At 35.5% G+C, this 14,139-nt stretch overlaps 1 protein-coding gene across 1 annotated transcript in view; it reads left to right on the forward strand.

Moving 5' to 3' along the window:
- The window catches only part of LOC127961178 (NACHT and WD repeat domain-containing protein 2), a 70,466-nt gene that overhangs the window by 38,231 nt on the left and 18,096 nt on the right, over positions 1 to 14,139 (forward strand). The window contains exon 4 of the mRNA XM_052560166.1: positions 3,534 to 3,650. Within this exon, the coding sequence (XP_052416126.1) occupies positions 3,534 to 3,650 (117 nt within the window). The remainder of the gene's footprint in view (positions 1 to 3,533; positions 3,651 to 14,139) is intronic.

Genomic DNA, 14,139 nt, shown 5'->3' on the forward strand with positions numbered 1-14,139 from the left:
CACATACTTGATTATGGAGCCCCAGTCCTTCAGCATACACACGCTCACATGCATGCAGCAGAGAGAGATTCCCCCTGCAGCGTGTTTGCCATTTAAATTATCTGCACCAGTGACACTGATTCTGACAAATGTGTCCAGGGATATTCCTGTGTCCTGCCATACTGGTGCTGAGGAAATGTCCTGTCTCTCTTCATTAAGTCCATTACTACACAAACACACACACACACAAAGACGCAAGCAATTTCACTCTCTCAGTCTCTTGTTCTTCTGTCATTTGCCATCAGTGCAGGTGAAAAATTTTTGGTTTGTGGGTGCAAGATTGTGTATATGTTTAAATGTATCTGTCTGTGTGTGTTTTTTAATCTGATATGAAGACCAAATACAGTATATTAGAAAGGGCAAAGATGGAATTTCTTAAATTCTCTCTTTTTTTTTTTCTGGCCAACCACTATCTTACATTAATCTGGAATTTTGTATCTGCTCACATTAGAGGATGCCCGGCATTAAGTCTTTTTAAAAATAAAGCATAGCGTCAGTTCGTGCTCGAATCAGCTGATGGTCAGCTGACCCATGTTTACCTAGGAATTCAACACATAGCAGTCTGCATTCTATTTAAATTGCTTTTTCAGCTACACTTCAGCTGCTCCTATCATGCCGCACTGCTCTCATTACCGCTCTCCATCCACAGCTCCTCCACGATCAGACAGTACAGTTATCACTTCAGCTCCATCCATAAAGGAAATCTGGAATTTTGTTATTTTCCTTCTTGACGTGATTGTTCCTCATTTTAGATATAATATCTTGTATAATCAAGTGCAGTTGCTATTCATTATTGTATATCAAATCAGTGTTTGCCATGCAATGATCTGTTTTAGCATATGTTAAGAATAATTCTGCAGAAAATCTTACACTGAAAGCATATGTAATAGAACAGCTTCAGTCTGTTCTGTAACACCATGGGGGAAACAGTGCGCTCCCTGCCCTAACATATGCACAGGTGGAGAGTTTTTGCTGAGAAGTAAATCATACCGGCAATCTTATGCTACATCCACACAAAGCCAGAGCTTTCCCTATTCGATTTTTTTCCCCCCTCGTCTCAATAAATATCTGTGTTCACACAAAACGATGTAGTATACATGCCAGACCAGTATGTGGTGCTGCAATTCTTTCACAGAGATACTGTACACTAAAAACGAAGAAGAAGATTTGGACTATCTGCATAAACCTTGCGCGCAGTATACAAACGAACAGGGAACAATACATTTATTAATCTGTTAATGTTCGTTAATAAAAAAAACAATCGTTCAGTGTTCATGTTTTTGTTGCTGTTACATTATGTAGTGGTATCTGACTAGGGGTGAGACGTAGGCTGATGATGTCATAATTTCAGGAAATATACGGATTCGCTGTCCACACGAAAATGCAAGGGTGGCATTTTCAGATTTATCCACTCTGGGACCCGGTTTCAAAACATATCGGTGTCACTCTTCTAAAATGCTGGAAACATGTGGACAAAACTCCATGTACAATAGAAAATGTATGCGCATACAGCTAAATTGACAAAATGGCAAAAGTGGTCCTGAGTAAACAAATTATACCAAATTAAAAAACATTTTTAATTAAATTAAACCAATTATAGGTTTAAGACAAATGAGTTATATGATCAGTGATCTCAGGGGTGGTCAGCATCTGTCCTGTAGAGCCACAATCCAAGTAAGTTTTGCTCCAACTTTAATAAAAAAATGCACCTGTCTGTAGCTTTTAGTAACCCTTAGACCTTGATTAGCTTCTTCATGTGTGTTTGATTAGGGTTAGACTGCAGGACTGTGGCTCTCAGTGATCTTTAATGAGGAATATAATTTGTGATATATTGTATGCACATAATTTATTTATTTTTATTGTATTGCACTGCTGTTCTTTTATGTTGTATTGTCCAGGGAGTGTAGAAAGCAATAGCTATATTGCTATAGCTTTATAGCAAACTCTGGCACAACAGCTGTGTTGTGCATGGCCCCTGTTGTGGAATCTCAGTCTTGCTACCATATATAATGTACATACAATCTTTTGGTTCTCTGAATTAATATATTTTAAATTGTAATTTATTCAGGTGAAAAAGCTGAATTTCTTATTCTTAACTGTGTGATGCTTTATTTTATTGCTGTGGCTGTGAAGATTTTTTTTTTGTTGTTTTCAGATTTTTTAAAGAATAGAAAGTTCAGAAGAACAGTAGTTTAATATTTAATAACATTTTTTATCAATTTAAACTTAATTAAAATTGTAACTTTTAAACAGTAGATTATCATTATTATAATAAGGAAAATTATGTTGCCAGATAGTGACAGAACAGAATGGGCACCAGAAATCACTTTATATATATATATAGATAGATAGATAGATAGATAGATAGATAGATAGATAGATAGATAGATAGATAGATAGATAGATAGATAGATATAGATATAGATATAGATATATAGCCTGGGGTCCTTAAACTTTCAAAAAGGAGTATAAAAAGTTTAGTGGCATATCTTTTACAAATTTTATCAAAAGAATGTATGCTAGGTGTTGAATTCCACCCCCCAAATATCCCTCTAACCTGGTTTGTTGGTGGGTGATTATTGGAGATATTTAAACTAATTTATTCAAAAAACAGTATGGCAGATGGCATATTGTTCTTCTTAACAATCAACATACAAGATAAACTTTTTGAATAGCTCTGTGTGAGGTTATCATGCTGTTGCTGTACATACATATGTGCAGTCAGACTCAAACTATTGTAGTGATTCTGAAAACACGCTCAAAATTATTAGAGACTCTTAATTGTGAGCAGTAAGCAGTTTAATGTGTCCCAGCGTGAGTGCAGCATTTAGCTGACTGCAGGAACACATTCTCACCATTGCTCTCCTTGTTATGTTCCTCTATTCCTTTCTTTCTTTCATTCTCTCTGTCTCTTCACTCATCCGTCTCCCTGCGGTTCCTTTTAAAGTGCTAATGTGTGCTGAAAGAGTGTGGAAATTCATACTCTCCCAGGCATTCATTACTCCCTAGATCTTCCTAACTTAGTGATAAAAAAAAAATTAGGCTTTAGTTAAGGGGTTGATATATAGGTCTTATTAAATTTTATTCTTCAAGCGCCTCTATGAATCCTGTGCCAGTTCTTTTTTCATTGTAAGAAAAAAATGAACCAAATCATTCCACTAAACTGTAAGCGCAGATTCTCGGGGAGCATGCCAACATGTGGCACTTTGGGCATCCCGAATTTCATGGTTCATGGACTTTTCTCAGTCCTGTCCCACTTTTCTTCATGTCAACTAACTGTCCTATCAAAATAAAGGAATAAAGCAGCAAAAATACATCTTTAAAAAAGCAAGCAAGAAAGAACATTCCACTAAACTTCTCCTCTGAGCTGAATAAAGAATGTATTAGAAGCAAATGCATTCAAATCTTATAAGATGCAACCAAAAGTTGTATGCATGAGTGTGTGTAAATATTTAATTGGTGTGTTAAATATTTGTGCAATGTGTGTTTTCCAGGTCGTGGACCTGTACTGGGGAATTGATCCAGAGGAGTGGGACAGTCCAGAGCTGCAGAGACTACGAATGAAATTACTGGAAGAGTGTCTGAAGACTTCAGCCGGTCCATGCTTTGTTGTGGGTATATATGACATTTCATCAAACCATTAACAAGGAACTCTGTCATAAACTACAGCTACTGTATGTTGTAGATCCCAAATAGAGAGAGACATTGGTAGTAATTAGTGGCCAACAAAGATATCTCCATAGCCAAAATATTGGTCTATTTTTGGCAGTTTTTGATGATCTGTATTGACTGAAAAGTTTGTCTGTTTGGCCAATAAGAGTTGGAAGCAGGATTTTTATTTCCACATATAATTTAGAGTTGTTTTTTACTAATGTTTTTTACCACATCTTTATCTGTCTTTATTACGGAATCGAGAAGTAGTATCTTAAGTTTAATTATATATTAAAATTTACATTTTATTAAATGTAAATATTTTATTAAATATTTTGTAAAATACATACACATTTATCTGCATTAAATTATTGCATTATGCATATGTTGCTTACTGTCTTTAAAGTAAATAGTGTGATATCTTATATATCAGCTTTATATATCGACCACCCTGCTCTTCAAAATATCGGCCAACAAAAACTCTATATCGATTGACCACCTATATTCATATTCAGAATAGATTGATAAAATAAAGAAATTATCTATAAATTATATACAAATTATATAAAATAATATAAAAAAATTAAATTGGAATAAGTATTACAGTATGTGTTTGTAACTGATGGAGTTATGCAAATCGTTGCATAACTCTCTCAAAACCTTATGGTCACACTTTATTTTAAGGTCCAATTCTAACTATTAACAAACTATGAATTTTGCACAACTGTTTCCAGAATTCATAATAAATCAGAATATTGATAATAAATCAGAAGGAATCTAAAGGATCAGTGTCAAGGACACTGAAGACTAGCTACTGCAATGGCTGCTGAAAATTCAGCTTTGCATCGCAGGAGTGATTTAGATTTTATAGAATAAAAAAATCTAAAATTTATGTTTTAAATTGTAATAATTTCACAATATTACATTTTTTTCTCTATTTTTGTTCAAATAAATGCAGCCTTGATTAGTAAAAGATACATCTTTAAAGAACATTGATCTTGCTGACCCCTACCTTTTGAACCAGCGTACAGTACATCTCACACCTCAGAAGTAACTGCAGCACAGCACATGACAAACAGTGTCATGAGAGAAGTCTGATGAGGAATCTGTGACAAACAGTGTCATGAGAGAAGTCTGATGAGGAATCTGAGAGGAGCAGTAAATCAGAGTTGGGCTGCTGTTATGTTCTTGTTTGTGGAGTAAGTTGGGAACAATGTCTCTCTAGTCAGTGATAGCAGGCTGACAGAGACACTGTGTAACGCCCATATGGGAGCGAAGCACTTGAGTTCACTCGCAGGATGGAGCTCATTGTGCCTCTGTGGCTTGCTCATTCACACACACATAACAAAATGAATTTCACATCTCTCAGCATGGCATGAGGAAGGGTCTGGTTTGATGGCTGATGTTGCAGGATATGAGAGATCGTGCAGAAGTGAAGCACACACACATTTGAGAGCACCAGGTGGGTTACTAACAGATCAGTGAATTTATAAGGAATATAATCACACATCACATGATCACACACTCTTTTTTGTGTGTATATGTGTGTGTGTGTGTGTGTGTGTGTGTGTGTGCTGAGGGTTCAGAATCAGTTCTCAGGTGTGGAGGGAGATTGATTTTAAATTATTAAAATGTAAATGAGCAATCTGGGTAGGAGGATTGGGATCTAATTGGAGTCAAAGAGCAATGTTTGAGCAGAGGCAGTGTGTGTGCGTGTGTGTGTGTGTGTGTGTGTGTGTGTGTGTGTGTGTGTGTGTGTGTGTATGTGTGTATGAAATTTAAGTGTGAGGTGAAGTGGTGTGTGTGTGTGAGAGCCGTTGAACTGAGAACACCTCTAGTTCTTAAACTTACATTAGTTATGCTCACTAAGGCCCTGTTCCGCCTGGTATTGACATGCATTTTAAATGTATCTCCTGTGAGCGCTTTGGAATGGCCCATTGTCTATTGTCATTAGTGTAGAAATGAATGAAACTGTATGTAACTGATGCATGTTACATACAATTTCATACATTGAATGAAACCATGCTCAGAATTGACTTTAAAACCAATTAGCTTTCTGTTGGTCAGCATGGAGAATTTGCATAGCCAACCTGTCCATCTTTTACCCTCATGCGAAATTCCAGATTGTGTATAATCTTACTGAAATTATAACAATGATTCATGTGAGCACCTTTATTTTAAACACTATACATCACTTTTTGAGAAGTGGGAAAAAATAGGGAAAGGAATCAAATAAAAAGATAAGGTGATGTACATTGCAAAGGCCGATTTACACTAAGACAAATCTTTGGCACAATAAATATTTTAATTTAATTAGGAGTGAACGTCAAAATGAGCATTAATCAGGTGATTATTTTTATATATTTGATGCTTATATTAAGACTTTTTGAACACGCTATCAACCACAATAAGGTGTAAAAGAGAACCTAATTTGGTATTGGCTCACTGTCTGTGAAGCAGCTTTCTGTCAACACATGGATCTGACGTGTGCGTAAGCTGCTTCAGACAGAATTACACAAAATTGTCAAAGTGCTGCTTTTGGCAAGTGACTTCATAAACACAAACTTAAATGAGTCTTAAATATGTCTTAAATAATCATAAAGAGTTGGATGAAAATCAGATGTGTGTGTGTTAGATCTGCGTAATATGCATCAGATTTTAAAATCACAGTGCTGCTTGCTACAGTCTGTCATTGATGTAAATCAAAGAACAAAAGAAGGGGGGGGGGATCCTTCACTGCTTTTCGCTGATTAACTTTTGAAGCTTGAGTAAAGATTAATACGATCACTTATTAATTTATATAAAATTTAAAAGTACACTTAAATTAAAAGTTGTTTTCAAAGTTATTTTTCAAAGCCTATTAAATGTTAAAAGTAATGGCTTTCAATAATTCTATAATCTTGAAAGGCTATAATTATAAAAATTGAGAGGAAATGCATTAGACAGTAGCAATATTGGTATCAGTGATAGTGGTCTTCATTAGGCTGCTTCATTAGGCTACTTAGTAAAAAGATACCATTAAACACCTGTTTAAAATATACAACGGCGTTTTAGTGCCATGTAAAAAAAAAGAAGAAAAAAAATCTAAGATTTTGAGTCATAGGTAACACTTTAGTATAGCGTCCAATTCACACTAATAAGTAGTTGCTTATTAGCATGTCTATTATTAACATATTGGCTGTTTATTAGTGCTTATAAAGTACATATAATGCATGACATCCATAATCCTACCCAATACCCTAAACTTAACAACTACCTTATAAATTATTAATAAGCAGCAAATAAGGAGTTAATTGAGGCAAAAGTCTTATTTAATGGTTAGTTAATAGTGAGAATTGGACCCTAAAATAAAGTGCGACCAAGTCATAATATTGAAATGATTAAAAATTAAATGATTAAAAAATGATTTAAGTTATAATATTTTGAGAGTATATTCTAGTCTTTTGCACATGCTAATGGCCCGGATTGGGAGCACCGGGAGATATTCCAAAATCTCAGCTTTCAAAATCTGTCAGTTTTATAGTGAAATATTAATGTGTTTTTCACGCTCTTTAATGTGGCATGACGGATCGCTGTATTCGCTTCAGTTTAAGTGGCATGTGAGTCTTTCCGATTACAATAATGAGACCGTATTTTCATGGAAACTATACTGTTTTTTCATGCCTTTTGATGTTCCCTCACTTTTATATTTTACTATAAACTTGAAATAAAGAGGAAAAACACATTTATCATTAGTATTTCGTAATAAAACTGACAGAATTAGAAAGTTGGGCTGTGTTACATTAAAAGTAACAAAGCACAAAGTTATTCCTATTTACTCTGTGGCTGGCATGCTACAAATAATGAATGGAAGACGTTAAATATTATTTCCAATCATTAACTGTATCTTACAACTTATGAATAGTCACTTACATGTTATAGCCTACAAGCTACCTAAGAAAAGAAAACAATATAACTTATGTTAATGAGTTGGAGCCCACTTCAACTTTTGGAACGTTTTATTAATTAAATAGGCTACATATGAGGAATAAAAGTTTGTACGACACAGTTGTTTTTGCAGAGTAGGTGGTGGAATTTGCTACAATTTGGAATTTTCACAAAGAAAACAGTATCATTTAATGAACTGGTTCACATAAATAGAGTGATATGATCATTAAAGAACACATTATTGTAAGACACATAATTTATGTTTCGCTATAAAACTGATTTTGAAAGCTGAGACTTATATTAAAAGCAGGCCTACCAAAAGCACAAAGCTTATTGGGTGGCTGGCACACTACAAATAAGGAATGAAATATTATTTCCAAGCATACTGTACTATCCCTGTGAGTATGATACGTGGTATGATTTCTGCTAATAATCCCACATATATTTGTAGTGTATTAAAAAAAGGGTTGAATAAGAAAGCTACAGCACCCCCCAAAGGAATGTCGATCGGGTGTGTTAGCTAATGTTAATATAGAAAGCTGTTCCTGTTCAGACTGTTAATAAATATAATATTCTTGACGTCAATCAGGGCCATTTTCATGTGCAATAAAGGCTATACTATCAAAATATGATCACTTTAAAGAGCCACACAGATGGGAAATCAAAAATTACCTGTATTACAGTGTATGATGTAGCTGTCCATCAGTGTAAACAATGTGCAAAGTAATTAAACCAAAAAGTACACGATTTATAAAGTTATTGGCTTCTAAAGTAAGGAGTCGACTCTGAATCGCTGAAACGAGTCGTTATAGATTTCAAATCTTTTGCCCATCTCTATGTACGTCACTAGAACACTTTGCATAATAATCTCCGCCTACCGTCTTGGGAGAAACGGATCTCTGACCTGCCCCACCCCCTCACACAGACGCTCTGGTTGGTGTGATAGCATCATGTCGGCGGAGACAGTGTGTTTTTAATTGTAAAGGCAAGTTTGTTTTATTTTCACTGCCAAAGAATGAAGATCAGAAGAACCAATGGCTAAAATTCATTTTTACCACAATACCAGAGCAGTACAACAAATCCCTTTTGTTGTGTTCACAACATTTCACTGATGACTGCTTTTCTAATCTCGGCGAGTTCAAGGCGGGATTTTCAAAGCGTTTGGCCATAAAAGAGGGTTCATTACCAACTTTATTTAGAACAACGAGCATCTCCGAATCACAACGCGAAGTATGATTATGAAGTTATGTGTTTGTTTTCTCCCGAGCGTCTTATCAGTATATGTGCTGTCTGCAGCCTTTCTCTGCGCTGATTTTCATTTACAAACACGTCATTAAAATGAAGTGTAACTCCGTGAATACTCAACGAAGAGACATGAGATATCTATAGAAAAACTAAATAAGTGCTGCTAACAGATATTCTGTGATAAAGTAATCCATATGAAAACAACGCGATGTCCGTTTTTCACGTCTCCCTTCATTATATCTAATGTGACCACGCCCCCGCGCTGAACGCGCTATTCAGATTCAAACTGAAGCGCGCGGCTTGAACACACACACACAGAAGAAAAAGCAGCGAGACTGTTCAAGTTTTTTATTTTACTGTTTGCTTCGCGATGGGAGGAATAAGACACAATTCACCCCAAACAGATGCTAACGTATTGTTTACCATGAAGTCGTGTGCGGTACAACCAATAAAACCTGACTATGTTAGTTGACCAATCAGAACACAGTATGCTACTGAAAGGTGGGGTTTAAGGAAACTGAATCTTTTGAACAGCTATTATATTCGAACCGTTTGGGGATCTCTGAGAATTGAGGTAATTTTAAAATGATATTTTGACAAAATGACAATGTTTTTTTAACCTTGGATGGATTTAAACCTATTGTACAGGACTTATAAACAGTGATAGGAAGCTTAGAATTTTCATCTTAGTGGCTCTTTAATTTCTACAATTTAAATTCTCTATACAGTTCGACTTTATAATTGTTTTCTACAAAGACAAGCACAGTCTGCTCTGATTGGTCAACTGACCCAGTGCATTGTGATTGGATGAACAACACAAGCACTCATCGGAAATAAAATGCCCCTTTCCATAATCGCAAGCTTCATCTTTCTAAATAAATGTAAAGTTAATAATGTCCTTATTTTTACCATCAGTTCAACAGATGGCATGACAGACAAAGTGATGAAGCTCATATGTGTTTGAAGTACACAAGCCACTGATGGTTATGACAGCTGACTCCACTGTGTGACCATCTCTCTCTCTCTCTCTCTCTCACACACACACACACACACACACAAATACACAACATACAAAACTCCACAATTGAACAGTCAATAGTAAATACTTATTATTAACAAATCATACTTACGGTAGCTGATTCAGAAGCATCAAATGTAGCAAAGTCAGCATTATCTCCTCTCTTAGGTTCACGAAACAGTCTGTTCTGTTGTAAGTAATCTTAAACATTGCTAAATGCATCTACTTTCGGAAAACCGAATAAAGTGCTTTTGCTTTCGCCTAGATACACACAGCATCTTCCTGACATGGCTGCTTCAATACTAACTGCTGTTACTGAAACCATGTCTCCTTTCTTTGTGTGAACATTTGGGCAGTATTACGCAAATATTTCCACATAGTGACGTAGACATGTGGGGGCGTGTTTGAATGAGCTGTTTTAGGGGTGTGTGGCAGAGTCTTAACTTTGATAAAGAATATCTCTTTGGATTTGAGACTTTAGTGTTTGCAACTTTATAGATCTACTTTATGCACCAAGAGCTTGTAACACTCCAAAGAGAAAGGAAAATTGAAATCACATCATATGACCCTTATATTATGCTTAAATTCTTTGGCTTTCTTTCAGTCTGCTTTATTTCCCAAACCGAGTTTTTTCATTTAAGTTCTGACTCTCTTTTGCCCTTGAACCAGTATTTAATTGTCTTCTCAACCATCTCTTCTCTCTCTCTCTCATCCTTGGAGAGGTTTCTATCTGCATCTCTCTCTTCCACTTCACACCTCCATCTGTCTCCCACCTTCACCTCTATATTCAGTGCTCTAGTGTCCATTTCACCTCTTCTTTCACTCTGATTTGTGTGTCTACTCTTTCACTTAATCCTCCTTTCTGTCCTTGTCCTCTCACCCTCATCTCTCTCTCATTCTCTTTCTCTCTTAGTAAATGATATGGAATGTATGACCTCCATCCATTTAGGGCAGAGACTACTTTCACCCTATTAGATTTTCTCTTTCCTGCATTTATGCTGTGGTATTCAAAGCACTCCTTTTCAGCACGTAAAATGAAAAGAGTATATTTTTTCTTGTTAAAAATGGTGTTCATGTGATCTCTTGGTCAGGCTTCTTGTCAAAGATCATGCATGTAATAATACAAAATGCAGGACAGTTCATTTTTTATATATATTTATAATTTAATATATGTTTTATGTCAAGACATTAGTTATACATTAATGATTAAAAGTTCGGGGTCTGTAGGATTGTAAGAAGTCTATGTTCAACAGGGTTTCAAATCTTTGATCAAAAATAGAGTAAAACAGTTATATTATTACAATTTACTGTTTTATTTTTAATGTATTTTAAAGCATAATTTACTCCTTTAATAAGAAAGCTGCATTTTTAACAGCCATATCGATCATTCTAAGATGCTGATTTGGTGCTCAAGAAACAATCATTATCAGTGTGTTTGTCACGCAACTGCTGCTTTTTAGGAGCATGGAGTGAAGGAGGCAAAGGAGATTTCAAACATTTAATCTTTTAATAACATCCAAAGGATACAGGTTAACACACGTAGCAAATGATGACATGAACAATCCCAGACAAGCGAGAACAGAACTGGCTCAAACTCAAATAGGGCAGATATGATGGGCAGACAGGTGATGAGGATAACTAATAACAAGGAACAGGTGATTACTAATAATGGGGAAAGGAACTGGAAGGACCAAATGAGGACAAACAGGAACTAAACAGGAACACACACGTTACAGTGTCGTGCTACTTAATATTTTTGTGGAAACAGTGCTGCATTTTTTTCTGAATTCTTTTCAGAGAACAGCATTTATTTAAAACAGAAATCATCCTTACAATGTAAAAGTCTTGGCTGTCACTATTGATGAATGCATCCTTGCTAAATACAAGTATTAATTTCTTTAAAAAATGTAATCGTGTATGTTAGTGTATGATTTCCATTTAAACAGACCTAAAGGCTTGTGGTTTCTAATTTGGAGACCAATTCAGTTCTAATTTTATTTGATTATATGTCCATGTCTTGTCAATTTATTTCTTTTAAAGTTAATGCCAAAATCAAACTACAAAAAAATTCTTACATCTGTAACTGCTCACATCGGAATAGGAAAAAGTATGTTACACTGAATAATTTCACACTTCCTTTAAGTAGACCAGGACAGATCCAGGCCACATTTTTCAGTGGTCTAGTTAAAATTAGCTAAACTCATCTCCTTTGCCAGATAGACATATGGGTAAGTCTTTCTGACCTGAGCACTTAGTAGTTAGTTAGAAGTTTCCTAGAAATTGTGCTGTTTTTTTCCAAAGACCACTTCATTATCTTATAAGAGAAAGAATTGAGGTCAGTTTGTAGAGAAAAAAAACAATCAAACAAACAAAAACAGTATCCCCCTTAAACCCCCTTGGACAGCCCAAAGCAGACTTGAGTTCAAAAACCAATCAATTTGGACCTCATGGTTTAAAATGTGCCAGTACAAACAAGCCCTGACATACTTGGAGCTCCATGAGTGTTTAATCTATATGTGGGATTTCCTCCGTGAACTTCAGTGATGTTGTGTCATTTCATGGAGATACATGTATTTGGGTCTATTTTAGAGTCAAAATGAGGCTTTGATCAGAGCACGACAGAGAGAGCATATGTGAGCGGGTTGGCGGCTGACAGTTCTGGGTTGCATGTGCCGCTGTGTCTCCAGAGAAAGTCTCTAGGCAGATTGGAATTGTTTAATCTAAGTGTGACAGGCAGAGATGGGTAGAAATGTAAAAGAGAGAGAGAGAGAGATTGAGAGAAACACTCAGATTAATATGAAAACAGACTGCAGGGCTGTTGAGACTGATAGCATTTAAATGGAAATGTTCTATATCATCTTCATTCATTTAGAGTTTGTTAACTTTTTTTAGCCTCATTATTACAAAAATATACAGTGTTGGGAAGTAACTGATTACATGTAACAATGTTACATACTGTAATACAATTACAGAATAAATTAGGGCTGGGCAAGTTAACGTGTTATTATCGCATTGACGCATTAATTGATTATCTCCGATAATTATTTTATAACGCGTTAACGCAGTTTTTTTTATCATTATTAAATTCTTCTCACTGGTTCTGATTACACATACAGACATATCATGTGTAACAGGAGGGGATGCTCCCGATCAAAATATTTTATGCTAAGCATCAGCATTCACAAAACCACTGTTATTTTTAACAGAAAAGAAAGCAACAAGCTCATAGTCACGACTTCATAAATGGGAAATAGGAAGTTTCCGATAGCACGTGAATACAGCAGAGAGGTGCTTGCTCTATATATAACCGAACCGCGCTCTTACCCACCTCTTCCAACTGAGCCAGGGACCGCTAAACGGAGGGATCACACTAGTCAAACGAACCAGGCTTTGGGGGTTAAGATTGTAAGCACACCCTAATTATTCTACCAGATCCGACACACACGAGTCTCAACCCGCACATCAAGTATTGTCCTGCCCCGCACTCTTCTGCGATGGGTCTCGCGATTGTGCAGTTCTCTACTTGGAAGATGCCTGTTATAATGTTATGATCGAGGCTCTGGACTTTTCTACAATAAACTATAAAATATTTTCTAAAAATTAAAATAAAATAAAAAAACATTTTTTTTTATCATTGCCCAGCACTAAAATAAATGTAACTGTAATCCATTATAGTTACTGAGAATTTCTTTTTTACAATGTCAGCACTGATAGCTACACGGTACCGTTGTCCCGAGTTCAAATCCCAACTTAAGGACCTTTCCTGATCTCGCCTCCTATCTCTCTCCCACTTCACTTCCTGTCAGATTTGATCCATCCTATTGTAATAAATGCTAAAATGCAAAAAAAAACAAAAAAACAAAACATGAAATCTTATGAAACAAAATAAATAATAATAATTAACAATTGCAAAGTGGGTTACATATGAATATTTGCTGTAAAATCCTAGGATATATTGAATAAAATTAATTGGAGTCAAGGACCCAGAATATGACACATGCTTATTCGATTACTGATTTATGTATATGCTTTACTTTTTAAGATGATTTTTTTTTCCAAAGGCATTGTTAGTTGCCAATGTTTTCTGTTATAGCTATGCAAAGATTTGATTTCAAAAACAGTATCGCAGCTTTTAAACCATTTCGGATGGTTTTAATATCTCTTTGTAAAAAGAGGTGTTAAAGTCTGATTTTGTGGTGACTGTGCTTTGAAATAAACTACTATAATCTTAATTCAAATGATGAAGGATTTTGAAAGAC

Source organism: Carassius gibelio, chromosome B7 (assembly GCF_023724105.1).
Source record: "Carassius gibelio isolate Cgi1373 ecotype wild population from Czech Republic chromosome B7, carGib1.2-hapl.c, whole genome shotgun sequence".
Classification (NCBI taxonomy): domain Eukaryota; kingdom Metazoa; phylum Chordata; class Actinopteri; order Cypriniformes; family Cyprinidae; genus Carassius; species Carassius gibelio.